This window comes from Pseudorasbora parva, chromosome 24 (assembly GCF_024679245.1).
Source record: "Pseudorasbora parva isolate DD20220531a chromosome 24, ASM2467924v1, whole genome shotgun sequence".
Taxonomy (NCBI): Eukaryota; Metazoa; Chordata; class Actinopteri; order Cypriniformes; family Gobionidae; genus Pseudorasbora; species Pseudorasbora parva.
Window position 1 is genome coordinate 2,339,800 of NC_090195.1, and position 21,408 is coordinate 2,361,207.

At 33.6% G+C, this 21,408-nt stretch overlaps 1 protein-coding gene across 1 annotated transcript in view; it reads left to right on the top strand.

Moving 5' to 3' along the window:
- scn5lab (sodium channel, voltage gated, type V-like, alpha b) overlaps nucleotides 1-21,408 on the top strand; it is a 219,226-nt gene that overhangs the window by 192,602 nt on the left and 5,216 nt on the right. The window contains exons 20-25 of the mRNA XM_067435448.1: nucleotides 2,007-2,180; nucleotides 8,800-8,922; nucleotides 17,393-17,665; nucleotides 19,131-19,184; nucleotides 19,272-19,413; nucleotides 19,485-19,585. Of these exons, the coding sequence (XP_067291549.1) occupies nucleotides 2,007-2,180; nucleotides 8,800-8,922; nucleotides 17,393-17,665; nucleotides 19,131-19,184; nucleotides 19,272-19,413; nucleotides 19,485-19,585 (867 nt within the window). The remainder of the gene's footprint in view (nucleotides 1-2,006; nucleotides 2,181-8,799; nucleotides 8,923-17,392; nucleotides 17,666-19,130; nucleotides 19,185-19,271; nucleotides 19,414-19,484; nucleotides 19,586-21,408) is intronic.

Below are 21,408 nucleotides of genomic sequence, written 5' to 3' on the forward strand. Positions count from 1 at the left end.
TTTTTAATATATCTATATAGTTGTTTTTAATCTTTTATTATATTTCAGTTAAATGTTCTATTATATCAAGAAACAAAAATATTGTTTTAGTTATAAAGTTTTTTTAAATTAACTTTTAATTACTTTTTGTTGTTTATTATTTTAGTAATTAACCTTAATAAAAATGAAATGTTTCTTTTTTTATATATATATATATATATATATATATATATATATATATATATATATATATATATATATATATATATATATATATTTAATCTTAAACAACTTTTTTTTGTCTAGAGTTCAAGGAAAAATTTCTCAATTTAATTTATCTACAGATGTACTAAAACATGACAAATTTAAACGGAAAAACTAATAAAAATGGCAAAAATAATTAACTGAATGAAAACGGAAAACATAAAAATGAAAACAGAATCTCGATACTAAGGGTGAGTTCACACACTTGTAGTTCGGTTAGTTTGGTTCGTTTGGTCCGGACCCAAAAACAAAACATAGTCCTGGTCCGCTTAGCGTTCACACGGGCATTTATAACAGCGGACCTAAAGTTACCGAACCAAAGGCACAGGGAGACGCTCACAACCTGATTGGTCGGCTTATATGACGTAGGAGCTCGTTTACCGAACATTCAGAACAACGCTGTGTGCTGGATAATTAAACACCATCTTTTATACGCGTGTACATATGGCATTATTTTTACACGCTGAGAACTTATGAAGAGCTCATAAAATGTTTAAAACATGCAAAACAGCTCCAGGATTTCCTCCGTTGTGCAGAAAAGAGACGGCCGTCGGCAGTTCTGTCGTCTGTACCGACAAATGGGCAACACGGGTCCTGTGATGAGAAGAACCAGGTTTGCTTTTTGTGCGTTTTTTCTAGCATTTTCGAAACTTGTTCGTCTGACCAAATATTGATTAGGCTCTTCCTCGTTGCTCTACGTTTGCCCTCTAACGTTAAAGTTACTCATTTTGGATACACCGATCTTTCCGCGCCGTCAAATCAGCTGACTGTGTCGCATCTTGTGACATCACGTCCTGTTTTTGGTCCGTTTACATGTCTTTGGTCCGTGTTGCGTTCATATATCAATCGAACCGCACCATCTTTTAGCGGTCTCGGTCCGCTTGTTTGGTGCGCACCAGAGTTCGGGTGGCAGCGTTCACATATGTTCAAATGAACCGCATTAAACGAGAAATCGCACCAGAGTTCGTTTTAATCCAACCAAACATGACAAGTGTGAACGCACCCTAAATTAAAAGAACGCCACTCTTTTTGCAATGATATTACGCAGCGGCTGGATGTCCAGCACGCTCTCTGTGTGAGCAGGTTAGAGTTAGCCTGTTTTCATTGCACCGCAGCACTCGTGGTACAGCAGCAGTTCCTTGATTATTACGCCGGGATGAGAGTATAGTTCCCAGCCATATCGGCCTAGAAAATCACAGCTTTTCATTTTCTGTGGGTCTTTAGGCCTTTTTACGATAAAGCAAAGCGAATATTTTGCGTCAAAACCCCTCACATCAGCCACGACACGAATTTGCGCCGTCTGTGGCGTTTCTGAGCTCCAACGTTCCTAAACATTTGCGGCGACAGCTGAGAAAATGTGGACACTGACTTTCTGAGGAAACCCATTGACTTCCATAGAAGAAAAACAAAATACTATGGAAGTCAATGGCTCCAGTTAACCGTTTGGTTACTGACATTCTTCAAAATATCTCCCCTTGTGTTCAGCTGAAGAAAGAAATTCATACAGGTTTGAAACAACTTGAGGGTGAGTAAAGGATGACAGAATTGTCATTTTAAAGTGAACTATCCCTTTAACATGATCAAACCCAAATGAGTTTCTTTCTTTATAATATGCAGATGTCATTGATCTAAAAACACTTAGCTTGTCCCTCTCCGTCCTCACGGAGTTTGTCCTACGGATGAAGGTCTGAAGAAGTCTTCCTCACGCTGTACTGTACGTGTGGTTTGTTAACTCTGCTTCTTCTGCGTCTCTCTGTTGAAAGGCTTTTGAAGACATTTACATTGAACAGAGGAAAGTGGTGAAAGTGGTGCTCGAATACGCAGACAAGATCTTCACCTACATCTTCATCTTGGAAATGAGTCTGAAGTGGATCGCCTACGGTTTCAGGAAATACTTCACCAACTACTGGTGCTGGCTGGACTTTCTCATTGTGGATGTAAGTGCATCAATTTACTTTCCCAGCATCTGATTGCAAAGAGCAGCGTGTGAATAACAGACAAAGTGCTTTATTATTAAACATTTAAAATCTCAGAAGGATTGAATGAGGCCAGTTTGACAGAGAGCAACTTTTATGTTACATAATAATCAAATAAATGTGTTTTATGAGTGTTATTAAAAGATCGTTGATAATGACGGTCATATTTTGCTGTTGTTTGCGCTCCAGATTCAGTCCAGTAATGCGGTGCTGTTTGTTTTGGCCCTGTATTTCAGTACAACAGGATCTCATTAGTAAAGTACACTGTAAAAAAATGATATGATCAATAAGTTATGACAGCATATGTTTTTAAATTGCTTTATCTCATCAAGGTAAGCCATTTTCAACTTATAATATATTTTATATTATATATTATATTATATTATAAGTTGAAAATGGCTTACCTTGATGAGATAAAGCAATATATATATATATATATATATATATATATATATATATATATATATATATATATATATATATATTTGGCTGATTCATTACCATTTTAAGCACAGCTTTTAAAACAAAGTATTGAATTTATAGTGTGCGTAGATTTAAATATCTTTTTTAAAGTGTTAAATATTCTTTTATTTCTATAAATTGTTGGTTCCTTACTCCAATTAGTCCAAAAAAATGAATTATCCAAACATGAAAAGGGTAAGTGATTAATTCAGGATAATTTAGACATTTTATCCCAGGCATCTCAATGGCGAAAGTGTCTCAGTTTTAGTCTTTTGACTAAAATTACATTTATTTCTAGTCATTTTTTAGTCATCTGAGTTAGTTTAGTCTAGTTTTAGCCGACTAAAAATAAAAAACATCGGAAATTTTTAGAGAGATTATGAATTTATGCGTTATAATTTAACTAAGCTGCTAGTTACACTAAGTAAATGTAATTCTTTGCAATATGTGTGTGAATATTAATTACATATTCATTTTGACAGATGTATAATATTTGCACCTCAATATGTTGCACATTAACAGGATGCAATAATAACATAGAGTGTAAATTATTATATTTATTAAAATTATTTAATGGATGGCACCTTAAAGGGATAATAAAAGCCCTTTCTACAAAGACCCCACCTAATAAACGCTCTTATTGGTATTAACATATCGTTAGGCACTTTATTTCCACTTTTAGAACATTTTCTTCATTTTATTGAAAGTAAATGCCTTTCTGATGTGATATGTGAAAAGGGAGAATAGCGAGCTCGGCAAAAGGAGGATTCGAACCCGGGTCGATCACGTCGAAACGCGATCTTTAAACCTTATGCTTTACTGTCTACGCCACTGAAAACAATAAAATACACCCGATATTTTTTTATCTTTTTTTTCCTAAACAGGCATTGTTAGGCGGAGCTAGTGCGAATAGCACTTGCCAACACGACACACACTTTGCACTTGGTGTGAATAGACAGTCCGTCTAACTAAACTCATTAGATTTTAGTTGACTAAATTTACTGTAGCTTTAGTCGACTGAAATCTAATGGGTTTAGTTCAATTGTAATGCATAAATTAAGCATTTCTCTAAAATTCCCTAACTCATCATTAGGGATGCCACAATACTCACTATAATATCGAACCGTTCGGTACGGCATTCACGGTTCAATACGCGCTGGTGAATTGCGTTTTTTTCCGGTTTTGCATTTAATTAATTATTTCCATTTCTCTCCGTTTGAAATGTTTCTCTCAGTTTATTTTCGGCTCTGTGTGCCTGTGAGTCTGTTCTAGATTTGAGCAAATATCCAATCAAATGCACTAAAGTTAGGGGTGTTTTAAAGCCTTGCTGATTAAACATTTCATTAGTTTTGCATTGAGCGCGCGCACTAAACGTCTGTTAAACACACGTGATTACTGGACAGTCTTACTGCGCTAATACTGTCAAATACACACAAGGTTAACATATAAACACAGTCGGTTATGTCTAAAGTGAAAGTAAAATTGCGTGTGTCTGTATATGTGATGAGCAGGTCTTTAATTGACAGCAGTGCAGTCTAGTCCTTAAAGGGACAGTTCACCTCTAAAGTGATGTTAATAAAAAAAGACATTTAATACAGCAGCTTTTAATCAATGTAGTTTTAATTTTAGCCTACATTTATTCATTCAATTTCATACTGAGCTGCCACTGCAAATCTTTATATATATTTATTTTATATTATACAATACACTGGGAATGTGTACAGGGCTTTTTTTAATTAAAGTTGCAATAAAAACATTTTCTCTTTAAACTCTTTCTGTTCCTGTCGCCTAAGAATAGAATAGCAAAAAATAAATAAATAAATAAATAAACGAATTTAACCAAAAAAAACATGGTTGAAAACCGTGGAGTAACTGTATTGTTGCATCCCTACTCATAATATACATCTATGAACTTGTTATTATGAAGGATACTGTAAAAAAATAATTGCTGTCATAATTTTTTTAACCAGTTTTCACAAGTCAGTTGAAATGAGTAGAACAGACAAGTGTTTATAACTTTTTTTTTTAAATTTTCAAATATGTAAAATAACTTGGATGCCCCAATATTAAATGTTAAATGAATGAAATGGACACTAAATTTAATCAATAATTATTATAAAATATTGTACACTAATCTACACTATTTTAATGTTGATGTGGGACAATGTGAAAGACCTATCAAATTCAATACATTATTGTAAATATAGTGGAACAATAAAACAAAATAGATTTTTTAGAACTGTAGTATTTATTGCACAGACCCCAACTGGCCATCAAATATATCTAAAAATAAATGATGCTCCTTAAGAAAAGTATACAAAAAAAATATAATAATAATAATAAATATATTAGCCTAATATACATAGACTCTTTGTAGTGCAAATTAAAAATCTAAAACTGTCACACAACTGGTAAACATAGCTACTGTAGCCTTCTTTAAGTATTTTCCTCCTCAGAAAAGGCGTTGCAACGGGGGAAACAGTAATTTGTTTGATTACTCGTTACTGAAAATAATAAAGCCGTTAGTAACGCCGTTTATCTATAACGCCGTTATTCCTATCACTGAAAATTAAAGATAACTTCTCATAAAGAAACAAGAACATGATCTTCTTTTCAGAGCTGGACAAAGTACACAACTTCATTACTTGAGTAAAAGTAACAGTACTACTGGTCAAATATTACAAGTGAAAGTTGTAAAAACAGATTTTTACTTCAGTAAAGGTACAAAAGTATTGGTTCTCAAAAGTACTCAAAAATTAAATTTCCTTTTTAATGTCAATGCATTATTATTGTTATATAAATGCACATTATGCCATCATGGTTTAAGCCAGTCAGTGGCGCTCCATCTGACATACTAGCATACGACTAACTTAAACTCATTTAAATACTTGTAGAAAAGTTACAAAGCTCTTTATAAAGCTGCTGTCACTTTAAGGCCGAATGCACGGATCCAATACACTGATACACATCTGATATTCTCACAACTTTACTCTTCTCTTTCTCCCAGACGTTTATATTTTTAATATTTTCTAAGACTACTAAACTAAACTAATCTTGATTTTTGAAACATACTTTCAAAGTACGGCTATGGGTGCACACACTTGTGCCTAAGAACCGTCTTCTTCCATTTTGCTATGAACTGATCAGTGTTTAAAAAAAGTTGGTAAAATGTATATGACCCTATAAGAGCGATTCCTGACAGACTGTCTACAACAACAGCAACAAAAAACCTTTTAAAGAAGGAAAAAATCATCCACTGGCTTTCAAAGCTGCGACGGAAATTACTTGTGACTTCGAGGACCTTGAAGGAAATGTAGTGGAGTAAAAAGTACGATATTTGTCTTTCAGATGTAGTGAAGTTAAAGTCAGAAGTTTCCAGAAAAAATAATACTCAAGTAAAGTACAGATACTCAAAGTGTACTTAAGTAAATGAGCGTAGTTATTGTCCACCTCTGCTTCTTTTTAATTAATGATGCATTCGTAATAACTTGCATACGACATTCTTAATTCTTCTTTCAAGCTGACATTTATTTGTATAGATTAAATCTAGATTAATCCTTATTCAGTCAAGAGCATTGAGTGATTTAGTCTATTATCTGTTTAAGGCCGGACGCACGGATCCAGTACACTGATACACATCTGATATTCTGCCATCTGTTCACTTTAGACATAACCCACTGTGTTTATGTCAATGTGTTGACAAAAATGATTAACTGGTGGTTTTATGGTCGTACACTCTTAATAACATTTGTAGATATACATACTAACACTATTGATATCATGTCAACAGTGTCATTAATCTAGTTTTCTAAGCCGTATGTCTATATTTGTGGTAGATAATCCTTTATCTTTTCAGCAATAATAAATGCCATTTATTACTGTGATTAAAGAGCCAAAACAACCACACTGTTCAGATGTGCTGGACTGCACTGGATATGGACAATCTTTGCTGTACTGTGCTTTTATAAATATGGATATGAGTTTTATTTGTGTGGCTCAAATCAATGAGAAGAAAATAAATATACTGGTGGGAAGGGCTGTGAATTTGAAACGAAATCCTTAAGATGTGACGTGAAAGGTAAAGTGTAATTATTTTTGATGTTAAAATACTCTCTCCTATATTTTTGGTGATGCAAGAGTTGGAGAAATTACACCTTCACTGCAGCATTAAATATCATAGTTCTCTTTAGGTGAGACTTTTCATATTATGCAATATGTTGAAACTTGATGAGATGGTGTAGAAAATGTGCTGACAATTTGTATTTTTATCACAGAAAGAATTTTAAAAAAAAGTGTGTTTTTGGAAATATGCAAACGAGGCATTAATTAAATATGCACTAATATGCATACAATTTGTTGACATATTAGAGTTTTTACTGAGGGGATTTTGGATTTCTTTTTTTATCACTTCATAAATTCAGAAAAAACTAAACAGACAGAGAAAATATTTATTTTCACCATGTTTTTAGGTATAACATGTATAAAATAAGCCAAGTGATTTATAAATATTAAAACTAAATTTTTGGTGAATATTAGTGCTGCTGAAGTGGAGAAAAAACTAATTTTGTGAAAATAGCCTTTAAAGATATGTACTGAAATTAAAACCTACAGATGCAAATAGATAAATAGCAATACAAGAAACACTTAAAGGGTTATTTGGGATGTTTCCTCTAGTCTGAAACAACACAATGTGAAAAGCCAAATAGCCCAAAATCCCACAATTGAAAAAACCCACAAAAAAACAAACTTAATTTTCACCGTTAAACAAACCCTTCAGTAAAAACCTTCAGAATATAGATAGAAATAAAACGAAGTTTTGGTGAAACTTGTGCTACTGCTGAAGAGGAGAAAAAAACAATTGAGATTGTAATCTACAGACGGAAATGAATAAATAACAATACAATAAGCACTTAAAGGGTTATATCTTTCCCAATAGTCTTAAACAACACATTGTTTAGTGTCTTGCCTTAAAACAGTATAAATTATATTTATAAATGTTTTAGGCACAAATGATTTTATATATGTAGTTCAATTTATTCATAATATTATTTTACGCAAATATTTTTAGCATTATATTGAAAGTGAGTGACATGAAAAATACATACTTTTAATAGTCAGTAAAAGGGTATTAAAATAACTTTAAAATATATATTTTTAATATTTATCAGATTGACAAAAGCATGACAAATGATTTTTTAGTATTGTGTATATATATATATATATATATATATATATATATATATATATATATATATATATATATATATATATAATACACACACACATTTAATATATTCCTATAAGTATAATATGAATTTTAAGATTTTATTATTTATAAAAAAAATCGATAAAGTGCATTCAAAGCCGTTAAACGCTCATGAAATCCATTTACTTTGGTATTAAAATGCTTATTTTTATTCCATTTGTAGTGAACTCATATTTTAGGTTCAAAATATTATATGTATAGTAAAATAATAGTGAAAGCTTCCTAGAAGAGTTTAGCCTATTTGAATATGAAATGTGTAAGATTTAAATATTTAAAGTAAACGTGCCCTTTCAAAACGGCTACATGCACATGAAATGCATTTACTTTGGCATTGCAAATCCCATTTAATTAATATGAATAATATGAAATTCATGAGAAACTCTAACTAAACGAACTATAATTCAATTCATACAGGTTTCAGTGATTGGTCTGGTGGCAAGTGCAGTCAATTATGAACAAATTGGAACCATGCGTGTTCTGAGGACGCTCCGGGCGCTGCGGCCTCTCCGCGCTGTCTCTCGCTTTGCTGGGATGAGGGTAAGACCCGCTCTAAACGGGGCCCAAATCCGAGTACACTCAGTAGACAGCTCAAAGATGCCCACTAAACAGCCCTTCAGTCCTTAGCAGGTCAAAGAGGAGGGAGCCGTTTTAAACAGCCTTTATCACTAACAGATCCAGTTTCGATCGCCGCTCCTGGGTTTCCACCATTAATCCACCTTTTTCCTCCCAGCACAGAGAAGCTCCGCCATCTGACGCACCTTTTCTTCCGCAGGACTGGCACGGGTGTGATTTTATTGGTCTCCTAATGCTGCGTTTCTATCTTCTCTTTGTCCTCGGCTCTGTCACTCATAGGTGTCTCTAGTAAGCCTCGTAGCAAACACGCTCGGCTACTCCGACTTTGCTGCCATCAAATCTCTCCGAACGCTCAGAGCCCTCAGACCGCTGAGAGCGCTGTCCCGGTTTGAAGGCATGAGGGTAAGATATACTCGTCTCTGTCACATCTGTGAATGCTCCGTTTTCAGAGCCGTTTTCTCTCTTTTTATGCTCTTTAAAAAAAAAATGTTCAGGCAATTTACAGAGGACAGAATAACAAACATTAAAGGGATAGTTCACCCAAAAATGAGACTGATGTTTATCTGCTGACCCCCAGTGCATCCAACATGAGGTGTTTCTTCAGGAGAACACAAATGAAGATTTTTAACTCATCCGTGCAGTCTGCCAGTCATAATGTATGTGAATGGGTAACAACTCTATGAGAGTAAAAAAAACATGCTTAGACAACATGAAGAAAACCTGCTGCTCGTGACGACACACTGATGTCTTAAGACACGAACCGATCGGTTACTGTGAGAAACACAACAGTATTTAAGTTATTTTTACCTCATATCAGACGAATCTCATCTAGTGTTCCCATCCACTAATACTTTCGTCTGGGGAGGTCAAACCGGCGGGATCATAGAAATATATGTAGATGCCTCATTCACATTCAGACACTAATGAGGAATCTATCAATCTATCTATCTATCTATCTATCTATCTATCTATCTATCTATCTATCTATCTATCTATCTATCTATCTATCTATCTATCTATCTATCTATCTATCTATCTATCTATCTATCTATCTATCTATCTATCTATCTATCTATCTATCTATCTATCTATCTATCTATCTATCTATCTAATATATATATATGATCGCGCCAGTTTGACCTTATCAGACAGAATAATGGATGGGAACACTAGATGAGATTCGTCTGGATATGAGGTAAAAAAAATAACATGAACCGATCGGTAAAACACAACCGTATTTGTGTCTTAAGACATCAGTGTGTCGTCACGAGCAGCAGGTTTTCTTCATGTTGTCTAAGCATGTTTTTTTTACTCTCATAGAGTTGTTACCCATTCACATGCATTATGACTGACAGACTGCACGGATGAGTTAAAAATCTTCATTTGTGTTCTCCTGAAGAAACACACACCTACATGCTGGATGCCCTGGGGGTCAGCAGATAAACATCAGGCTCATTTTTGGGTGAACTATCCCTTTAAACAAGACTTTTTTTTAAGTTTCTTCTTAGATCAGCCTGAGGTGGTTTCACAGGCAAACTCTCGTAAAATAAAGGTTTTTACTGCAGCAGTGCCTTAGAAAAAGCATTTCTGGTTCCACAAAGACCCGTTCAGCGATCAGTTCTTGCGCAGATCATTTTATTAATTTAAAGAACCTTTCTTCACTGTAAAAAAAAGTCACAGCCTGACATTTTTAAGTACAATCGACTTGGATGTTTTTTCTACTTAGATTGTGTTAAACTGACTTTAAAAAAATTAGTTGCATCTTGTGTAACTTAAAAAAAAGCTGAAAATTTCTTAACTTATTTTGATGAGTTTAAACAATGTAAAAACACGTTGTTATAACTTATTGAACATATTTTTTACAGTGTTGGAATGTGTATTACGTACAGTTTTTCATGAGTACATCAACCTTTTTTTAATAGTGAAAGCAGGTGATTTTGAGAATTGCACTCTTAAAAATAAAGCTTTTTTTAAACAAAAAAGGGGATTTCAGTGGAAAAAAAACATTTGTATCTTACTGTGAGGAACATTTTAATAATCTAAAAAAACCCTTTTGTGCAATAAATGTTAATTGATCTTTGTGGAACCATCAATTCTAATAAAAAACGTAATTTTTAGGAGTGCACTGGGTTTAAGATGGTCTCGCTCTGCTGATGAAAACCCAAAACCCCTCTAAAACCATCTAACCAAACCACCTTAGGCTGGTCTAAACAGGGTTACTATATTTTAATCTGCTAATTAATTACATTAGATAGTTTGAATAGCTGATTTAAAAACTCATTAATGAGTTATAAAGGTCATATTTGCCCCACAAAATCAAAAGGTCAAGCTTTTATTTGAGGACAATTAAGATTAATTGGACATTTTCATAACAATTGATCACATTTTCACCCCAAATTCTAATTATAGTAATAGTTCGGAATAATGTTAATTCATTTAATTGGTAAAGTGTTTATCCATCTTGGTATTGTTTGTTGTAATTTCTGCTGATATTAATAGAAACAATTGTATTACATTCATGTCAATTTAATGAGAATCACCATTAAGGATAATGAGAATTACAATTTTTTTAAAATTGATATCAATAATGAAATGATACACACACACACACACACACACACACAAAGCATAATGTTCATTAAAAAAGCTGAATTTACTTTATATGAAGTATAATTTATCTTTTTTTTAGGGTGAAAAGTGACACGCTTTCGTCACATTCACCCCAGCAGCTCAAAACGATCATGTTTTTGTTTGTGTTTATTTACTTCTAACCATCAATCCATCAGTAATTCACTAAACATCCTCCTGATGTCAAGTGTTTTACAGCATTAGTGGTTGTTTTAATAGCTGCTTCCATCTCTGTGATATTCTCACTGCACTTTTGTTTAATCAGATTTGATCCATTTAATCTTCACACAGACTGATTCTGAAGGGAGACGTCTCATTTTTTTTGCTGGACGCTTCACAGGGGAAATGGGGAAGACTTTCCAGTACTGTGCAATAAACTAGGGGTGTGACGGTTCATCCACTGCATCGATGTATATTCAAATGATCCCAATACATCGATCTGTGCTCGGCAAGTTGGCCTTCCGGACGACATATATCGATCTAATATCGTTTTAAAAGGTAATCAATCAATTGTATCGAAAATAGCGATTTGATTTAAGCACGTAAGAATTTATATGGATGTTTTTTCTTAGCACTTTTAATGATAAAGGCGTTAAACGTTACTCAGTTTGCCTATATGTGACGTCAGCTACATGCCAGCAGAGAGCGCAAAGAAAACTAAACATAGCGCGGACAGGATTTATCATGACAGCGGATGACAGAGAAGCCAACGAGCGAGAAATTATCAAGCCACCATCGCGGTCCAGTGCGTGGAAACACTTTGGCTTTAGTAAAGACGGAGATGTTCTTAATAAGTCGCTCGCTGTTTATAGTAGTAGCAGGTTCAGCCACTGCTCATTCAACCTGAAGAGATGTTGGTTGCACTTTATTTTTGATATTAATATTGTAATATTTTTATGTTGAAAAACAAGCAGAAGTAGCAGTAGTAGTATGTTGGTTGCACTTACTTAACTTTTATTTAAAATGAGAGCAGAAAAGGTTAACTTCCTGTTAATTCAACCTAAACTGTTGGTTGCACTTTATTCAAATAATGTGAACACATTTAATTGTTTACTTGTTTGTTTATATCCATAATTAATTGATACCTGGTTCCCTTAAAAGAAACGACAGGAATCTAGGAAACTTCACCTGCACGTATTTATTTCAGTCACACTGATTTAAATTTTTGGCTAAAAAGTTACTGAATCGATTTCAAGTCACTGAATCGTTTCGGATCGTATCGTTCTAAATGAACCAACATCGTTCTTGAATCGTATCGACAACATCGAATCGTGATACGAATCAAATTGTTGTTAAAACGAATCGTTACACCCCTACAATAAACTATGGGATTATTTAGTCATATAGTCCTGTAATATAAAATAACTAATGCAGTAACATTTTGAATGGATTTTAACTAAATAAATAATAAACTATATTATAATTAAATTATTAGTGACATTTTGAGTAGATTTTCATGGTTAATATTAAAAATAAATATTAGAGAAAAATATATAACTGTTATAACTAAATGATAATTTTCTATTGTCTCTTAAAATTGTGTTGGCATATAAAAAAATGACATAAACATACCGTAGGAGAACTTGTGAGCAGCATTTTCTTGTTTTCAGTGTTAAATTTACAGTGTTATCTTTCTTTTCCTTCTCTTGTATGTATGAATTTTTTTTGATTCTCTGTCAGTATTACAGGGTGTTACTGTGATATATGTGTACAGTAGTGTTTGTGCTGTCGTCAGGCCCTGCAGTAGATTATTAAACAGCTGAATGAGGAGAGAAAGCCAGATGATGAAGCTAGTTTCTGTCCGCTGGGAAACACCATCAGTATTCTGGATAATTGAATGTCAAAAATGGGCTTTTAGCATGTGGGAAGCCAGTGCCGCCTCGCTGCCTGTTTGTTTTCTTCATCACTCACCCACTCAGTGTTATCTTCATCTCCTCATCCTCTCACACCAGACAACACCATGTTCATAGTCCTACACATGCAGGGCTAGAATATTATTATACAGGACAATTCATGCACAGTGATATTTCAGCCATTTAACCATTTAGGAACATAAACATGCATTCATTTTTTATTTTATTTAAAATGAATGAAAGAAAGGCGGAAGCTTGTTTCCACCATGGAATATATTTTAAAGGTAATTTGAAGTTATCTCTCAAATCCAAGTCAGAATTTGGAGATATAAAGTCACAATTACCTTTTTGTTTTCCAATGGTGTTAAAAATAAAAATAACGATTTGTGAAATGTACTCATAATTCAGAGAAAAAAAGTCGGAATAGTGAGATGTAAACTTAGAATTCTGAGGGAAATGTCGGAATAGTGAGATGTAAACTTAGAATTCTGAGGGAAATGTCGGAATAGTGAGATATAAACTTAGAATTCTGAGGGAAATGTCGGAATAGTGAGATGTAAACTTAGAATTCTGAGGGAAATGTCGGAATAGTGAGATGTAAACTTAGAATTCTGAGGAAAATGTCGGAATAGTGAGATGTAAACTTAGAATTCTGAGGAAAATGTCGGAATAGTGAGATGTAAACTTAGAATTCTGAGGGAAATGTCGGAATAGTGAGATGTAAACTTAGAATTCTGAGGGAAAAGTCGGAATAGTGAGATGTAAACTTAGAATTCTGAGGGAAAAGTCGGAATAGTGAGATGTAAACTTAGAATTCTGAGGGAAAAGTCGGAATAGTGAGATGTAAACTTAGAATTCTGAGGAAAAAGTCAGAATAGTGAGATGTAAACGTAGAATTCTGAGGGAAAAATCGGAATAGTGAGATGTAAACGTAGAATTCTGAGGGAAAAGTCGGAATAGTGAGATATAAACTTAGAATTCTGAGGGAAAAGTCAGAATTGTGAGATATAAACTTAAAATTCTGGGGGAAAAGTCGGAATAGTGAGAGATAAACTTAGAATTCTTAGGGAAAAGTTGGAATAGTGAGATGTAAACTTAGAATTCTGAGGGAAAAGTCAGAACAGTGAGAGATAAACTTAGAATTCTTAGGGAAAAGTTGGAATAGTGAGATGTAAACTTAGAATTCTTAGGGAAAAGTTGGAATAGTGAGATGTAAACTTAGAATTCTGAGGGAAAAAGTCGGAATAGTGAGATGTAAACTTTGAATTCTGAGGAAAAAGTCGGAATAGTGAGATATAAACGTAGAATTCTGAGGGAAAAGTCAGAATAGTGAGATGTAAAATTAGAATTCTGGAGGAAAATGTCAGAATAGGAAGATGTAAAATTAGAATTCTGGAGGAAAATGTCAGAATAGTGAGATGTAAACTTTGAATTCTGAGGAAAAAGTCGGAATAGTGAGATATAAGTTGGAATTCTGAGGGAAAAATCGGAATAGTGAGATGTAAACGTAGAATTCTGAGGGAAAAGTCGGAATAGTGAGATATAAACTTAGAATTCTGAGGGAAAAGTCAGAATTGTGAGATATAAACTTAAAATTCTGGGGGAAAAGTCGGAATAGTGAGAGATAAACTTAGAATTCTTAGGGAAAAGTTGGAATAGTGAGATGTAAACTTAGAATTCTGAGGGAAAAAGTCGGAATAGTGAGATGTAAACTTTGAATTCTGAGGAAAAAGTCGGAATAGTGAGATATAAACGTAGAATTCTGAGGGAAAAGTCAGAATTGTGAGATATAAACTTAGAATTCTGAGGGAAAAGTCAGAATTGTGAGATATAAACTTAGAATTCTGAGGGAAAAGTCAGAATAGTGAGATGTAAACGTAGAATTCTGAGGGAAAAGTCGGAATAGTGAGATATAAACTTAGAATTCTGAAGGAAAAGTCAGAATTGTGAGATATAAACTTAGAATTCTGGGGGAAATTCGGAATAGTGAGAGATAAACTTAGAATTCTGAGGGAAAAGTTGGAATAGTGAGATGTAAACTTAGAATTCTGAGGGAAAAGTCAGAATAGTGAGATGTAAACTTAGAATTCTGAGGGAAAAGTCGGAACAGTGAGATATAAACTTAGAATTCTTAGGAAAAAGTCGGAATAGTGAGATATAAACTTAGAAATTCTGAGGGAAAAGTCAGAACAGTGAGATGTAAACTTAGAATTCTGAGGAAAAAGTCGGAACAGTGAGATATAAACTTAGAATTCTGAGGGAAAAGTCGGAATAGTGAGATATAAACGTAGAAATCTGAGGAAAAAGTCGGAATAGTGAGATATAAACAGAATTCTGAGGGAAAAGTCAGAATAGTGAGATGTAAACTTAGAATTCTGAGGAAAAAGTCGGAATAGTGAGATGTAAACTTATAATTCTGAGGAAAAAGTCAGAATAGTGAGATGTAAACTTAGAATTCTGAGGAAAAAGTCGGAATAGTGAGATGTAAACTTATAATTCTGAGGAAAAAGTCAGAATAGTGAGATGTAAACTTAGAATTCTGAGGAAAAAGTCGGAATAGTGAGATATAAACTTAGAATTCTGAGGGAAAAGTCGGAATAGTGAGATATAAACTTAGAATTCTGAGGGAAAAGTCGGAATAGTGAGATATAAACTTAGAATTCTGAGGAAAAAGTCGGAATAGTGAGTTGTAAACGCAAGTTTATAACTTGCCATGTTAAGTCACAATTATCTTTGGTTATTTTTGTATTATGTGGAAAATAAGCGGAAACAAGTTTTCATAAAATAATATAAAGAGAAATAAATCAAAAAGAAGTAATGCTAATATTTTGATGATATTTATGGTGCTCATGTAATAGTATAGTGTGATTTGCTGCTAGTCTGCAGTTCTGTCGAGCACCAATGCGAGCAAATTGAATGGGCATTGGTTTAAATTTGCACGCTCAGTGAAAGTGAGTCGGAGAGGCGAGGAATTCCCCCTCCGCTGGCCGTAAATCTGGCAAATCAGATTAGACGTCACGCCGCTTTAGAGCGACAGCAAAGAGCCACGGGTAAAGAAAGTGCTGTCTCATACAGACAGCAGCTTCCTGCGAACACAGCCTTTAAAAATCATCTAAACCCGCTGACTAATGAGTCTCAGCACTTTTATATCCTCTAAATATTTCCTGCATGTTGACAAGGATATTGTGATTATCCCTAGGTTTATTTCATACAGTGTTCAGAAAATGTACAAAGCATGTGCAGCATATTATTTAATATTTATCAGAGAATCTTATTTGGAGGATGTTTCACTTTAGCCTAAAAAGATTATTTGTTGCATTTAAATCAGTGTAAATCAAAATATTTATGCCTGAATGAAAGACATGTATTTTAATTGGATATACATTTCCCATCCATTTGGTTTATGCGTTTTTAACATAAACTAATAAATGTAATATATGTCATGGGTCACATTTTAGTAATAAGAGGACTTTTAAATACACAATAACCATATTTATATATTAATCATCATTACTCAGATTTGTTTAAACTTCAACTAATTGAATAAAGTTTGTTCCACAGCCGTAGTTTAACCACATTCATACTTTTTAAATTAATGCATTTTCTTAATAAACAATTTATGTTGATTCTAAGCAATTTGAATACATGCTTTTTGAACAAATCATATCAAATAAATGCAAATACACTCTTACATAATTTAATCTATTAACGATTGTTCATTTATTCAATTAAAATATGTAAGGATTATTCAATTCAATGGAATTTTACTAATAATTGAAATGCATAAATCTTAAAAAAAAAAAAAAAAAAGGCTTACTGCTAAATTACGCAACGATTGTTTTGAGTGCAGAAATCTGACCCGATCATTTGACAAATATGAATCACATTACGTTTATTAGTTTATATTAGAATTATATAATCCAAATTGCAATTAAAAAGCATGCATCTTAAATTTAGGCCTTTTAATTATTTTGCATTATTGTAATGCCCTTTTTTGCAGGCTTTCTGCCATTTGCAGAAATAATGTTTAATTGGTCCCAAAAACTGATTTGCATGCAAATCATGGGGTGAACTGTGAGATTCCCAGTTAAACTGGCTGAAATATGCACTTCTCTGATGCATTTAATCCGACGGAGTTCAGCTTTTAATAATGTTCATGTTTTATGAATGGCTGTAAATGACATTTAAACTGCCTTGTCACCCGGCATACGTTCTCACAAGTTTTAGATCGCTGACACTAAAGCGTAAATGCCAATCGCCAAAGGCCATTCATAAATCACGATCAACGAGCGACTGACAGCGGCTGCTGTTTGTTTCTGGCTCTCGATATCTAGTCTGGAGTCAGAAAGATGAAGCGGATGTGACAGCTGCCTGTTTTCTTTGGTATCCAGGTGGTGGTGAATGCTCTGATCGGTGCCATCCCGTCCATCATGAACGTGCTCCTAGTTTGCCTGATCTTTTGGCTCATCTTCAGCATCATGGGAGTCAACCTGTTCGCCGGGAAATTCGGCCGCTGCGTCAACCGGACGGGCTTCATCTACAACGCTTCCTACATTAATAACAAGTCGGAGTGCTTAGAGATGAACAGCACACAGTTCTACTGGACCAAAGTCAAGGTCAACTTCGACAACGTGGGCGCAGGTTACCTCGCGCTCCTTCAAGTGGTGAGCGCGCTTTCGTCAAATGTATTAGATTGTTAAGTTAAAGCATTTTAAATGTATTTTAAACTAAGTTAGACAAGTATGGATGACGTGAAAAATGTATACAAATATTTATAGTTATTAAAAATAATATAATTTAGTAAAATAGTTTGATATTAATTAACATGATTTATTTTGTAATTATTTTAATGGATATTAAATATACAATTTTCAAGTTTTCAACCTACACTTTTCAGCTTAATATTTAAAGGAACTGTATGTAAGAAATGTATTTCAATGAATCATAAAATGGCCCTGATATGTCACTAGGCATTAATAAATCACGTTCATTTCAAATACTTCTATCACTGACAACAGTAGTCCGGCCAGGATATTGTCATTATAAAGTTGTTGTTGCAGCCCTCATCTGATGTTGATGATGTCATGTTGTGTTTTGGCCTGAGGCTCCGCCCCCTCCACCTAATCGACCAATCATGAAGTCAGTAGTGTTTGGGTATATGGGTTGCCAGATCTGCTCTAGTAACCACAGCTGCAGATCTACAAACGTTCTGCTGATCCTGCAGCCAATCTGGCAACCTCGAGTCAGGGGGAGGGGGAGGGGGATACACCGCTCTACAGTCATCTGAAAGTCATTGCAGTACCAGTTTTGGCCACAATCTTACATACACTTCCTTTAAAAATATATATTACATTGTACATTTTTTAAAATTATTAAAATTAATTATTTTAAACTTTAAGTTGGATAAGTATAGGGGACATGACAAATGTATTTAAACTATTTATAGTTATTGAAAGTAATGTAGTAAAATGCTTTTTTATATTTAATAATATCTATTTTTTTAATTATTTAAGTGGATATAAAATATAACATTTTCACCTACACTTTATCAGCTTAATTATTAAAATCTATAGATTAAACTTTTTTTTTTTTTTTTACTTCAAGATAGCTCAGGTATGGGTTATTAAAAATAATAAAATAATATTTTCATGCCACCCACACTTTTTCAGCATAAACTATTAGTGACATGAAAAAAGGATACACAAATGTATATGATTTCAAAAAAAAAAAAAATCAGATTTCGAAATATCAACAAAAAAAAAATTAATTACTATAGAAAAAAAGTGTAATGTCACCCACGACTTTTTAAGATAATTTTAAAATTAATTATTTAAAGTAATATTCAAATAAAATAAAGTATTTGTGTGCATGTCAAAAATTTGGCATGAAACAGAAGTTTAGATCATCTTTTCTCCTCTATTGTGCCATATATCGAGTGAAGCGCTTCTCAAACAAGAACAAAAGTAGGGCGGGGCTTGATTTTGTCTGTGGGGATTTGATTGGATGGCTGTGGTTTGCTATTGGCTGATCTCATGTGAGTGGCAGGTGGCCCCGCCCTCATCATCAGAGAACAGATGAAGTTATTCTGATTCAAGAACATGAATTTAACGAACTATTTTTCTTCTCAAGGCCACCTTCAAGGGTTGGATGGAGATCATGTACGCCGCGGTCGACTCGCGATCCGTAAGTAGTTCATTAAAGCTCGCTGTGACTGAAACTCGTCTGAGAGTAAGGTTTGCTTATTTCAGTGTCTCTAATCTGATGAGACAGGTGGAAGAGCAGCCCATTAAGGAGAAGAGCCTCTACATGTACCTGTACTTCGTCATCTTCATCATCTTCGGCTCCTTCTTCACGCTCAATCTCTTCATTGGTGTCATCATTGACAATTTCAACCAACAGAAGCGAAAGATAAGTATTAAAATCATAAAGGGTGCGAGCGTGATGGAGACGGTGATGATAACGACGCCGTTTCTCTGCACTTAGGTGGACAAGACATCTTCATGACCGAAGAGCAGAAGAAATATTATAATGCCATGAAAAAACTGGGCTCCAAGAAACCGCAGAAACCCATCCCAAGACCTCCTGTGAGTAATAATATCTCATAAAAATCACATCAAATATCTAGTAGATTTAAACCTGAGATTATGACTTTTTAATTTGTATTATTATTTTATTGTTTTTATTATATAACATGAAGTATATTGACCATAAAACCACCACAGCATATTTTAATTATAGGATCACTTAATGACTCGTAAATTATATTATTTTAATAAAATGTAGTATAATGTCCCTAAATAAATTCTGTATTATATGTTATGGTCATAAAAAATGTGGTTATTGAAAATAATAAAATGTAGTATAATGACCCTAAAAAACTCTTTATTATTTTCATTAACTACATTTTTTATGACTACAATATATAATAAAATGTAGTATAATGACCCTTAAAAAATATATTATGGTCATACAAAATTTATAGTTATTGAAAATAATAAAATGTAGTAAAATAAATGTTTCATATTATTTAATATTATTCATCCTTTGAATTATTTTAATGACATTAAAATCGTTGTGCTACACACACTTGTTTAGTTTAATATTAAAATAAATATTGGATTTTACTTTTTATTTAAATATTTATCTTTAACTTTAAGTTGTATGGGTGACATGAAAAACTATTAAAAATATTTGCTGTTATAAAAATAATAAAATAAATGTTTCATATTATTGGATATTATATATAATACACACACACACACACACACACACACACACACACACACACACACACACACACACACACACACACACACACACACTTTTCATACATTTGTGTCAGAAATATGTAATATATATATATGGGTTGGTAGCTGGGTCTAGACCAGCGTTTCCCAACCGGGGTGCCGTCTGATGAGAGATATTTTAGATGATAAAAAGTGACTTATATTTGAGGAAAATGTGTTATATTAAACCAGTGTTTCCCAACCGGGGTGCTGTGTAAAAGGTGCCGGCACTCGCAGTCGCACCGCGGTTCATCTCACTTCTGATGACGCATCTATAATATGGACTGGAACTTGAATATAATGCTTAATGTATGTTTCTGTCGATGGATACACGTGCTGGCTCCTCAGTGATACACTACAACAGCGATAATAAAAGAAAAAACGGGCCAAGCGGTCTCTCTTTATTTTAAATACGCAGTTATTTTACATTTGGTTACTTTATTCAATTTCTCTACCTAAAAACTAATGTTAGGCCTACCTGAAAAGCATTGTTTATTTTATTAGTATCTTTGCTCAGTATTATTTATTTTTGCTTCTGCTTGTATTTAAGTTATCACAGAACTGTACTCAGTACGCCGCTGGCCGTCTTGATGCCCTACGGATCATTACTTTATAATGCCCACGTGTGTCGCGTTCACGGATTGGTTGACCGGTGGTGCTGAGAGAGATTTCTTGCGGGAGCGACGGCACTGACTGTACTGAAAAATGTGAACCTAAAACCGCGATACAAACCGAACCGTGAGCAATCTGTAGTTACACCCCTATAGCATAACGTATGTCAGAGGGTAACACACATTCTGAAAGCCTTCAAGCGTTTGGCAGAATTCAGATGAGCCATTTTAATCTATGCCCACCTCTTTTATATATATATATATATAAATATATACCAATTTGTTTTATATTATTATAAATTTTTACTCATTTTAATGACTTAAGTTTTTTTCCCACTTTTTCAACTTAATGTTAAAAATAATCATAAAATATTATATTGTATAAAAAAAACTATATTTTATATATAATGTAGTGTAATGGTCATGTGAAAATATGTAATGACTTTATAAAAATAAATTTTTCATGTCACCTTTTTAATTTAATGCTAAAAATAATAGTGGAAATTATTA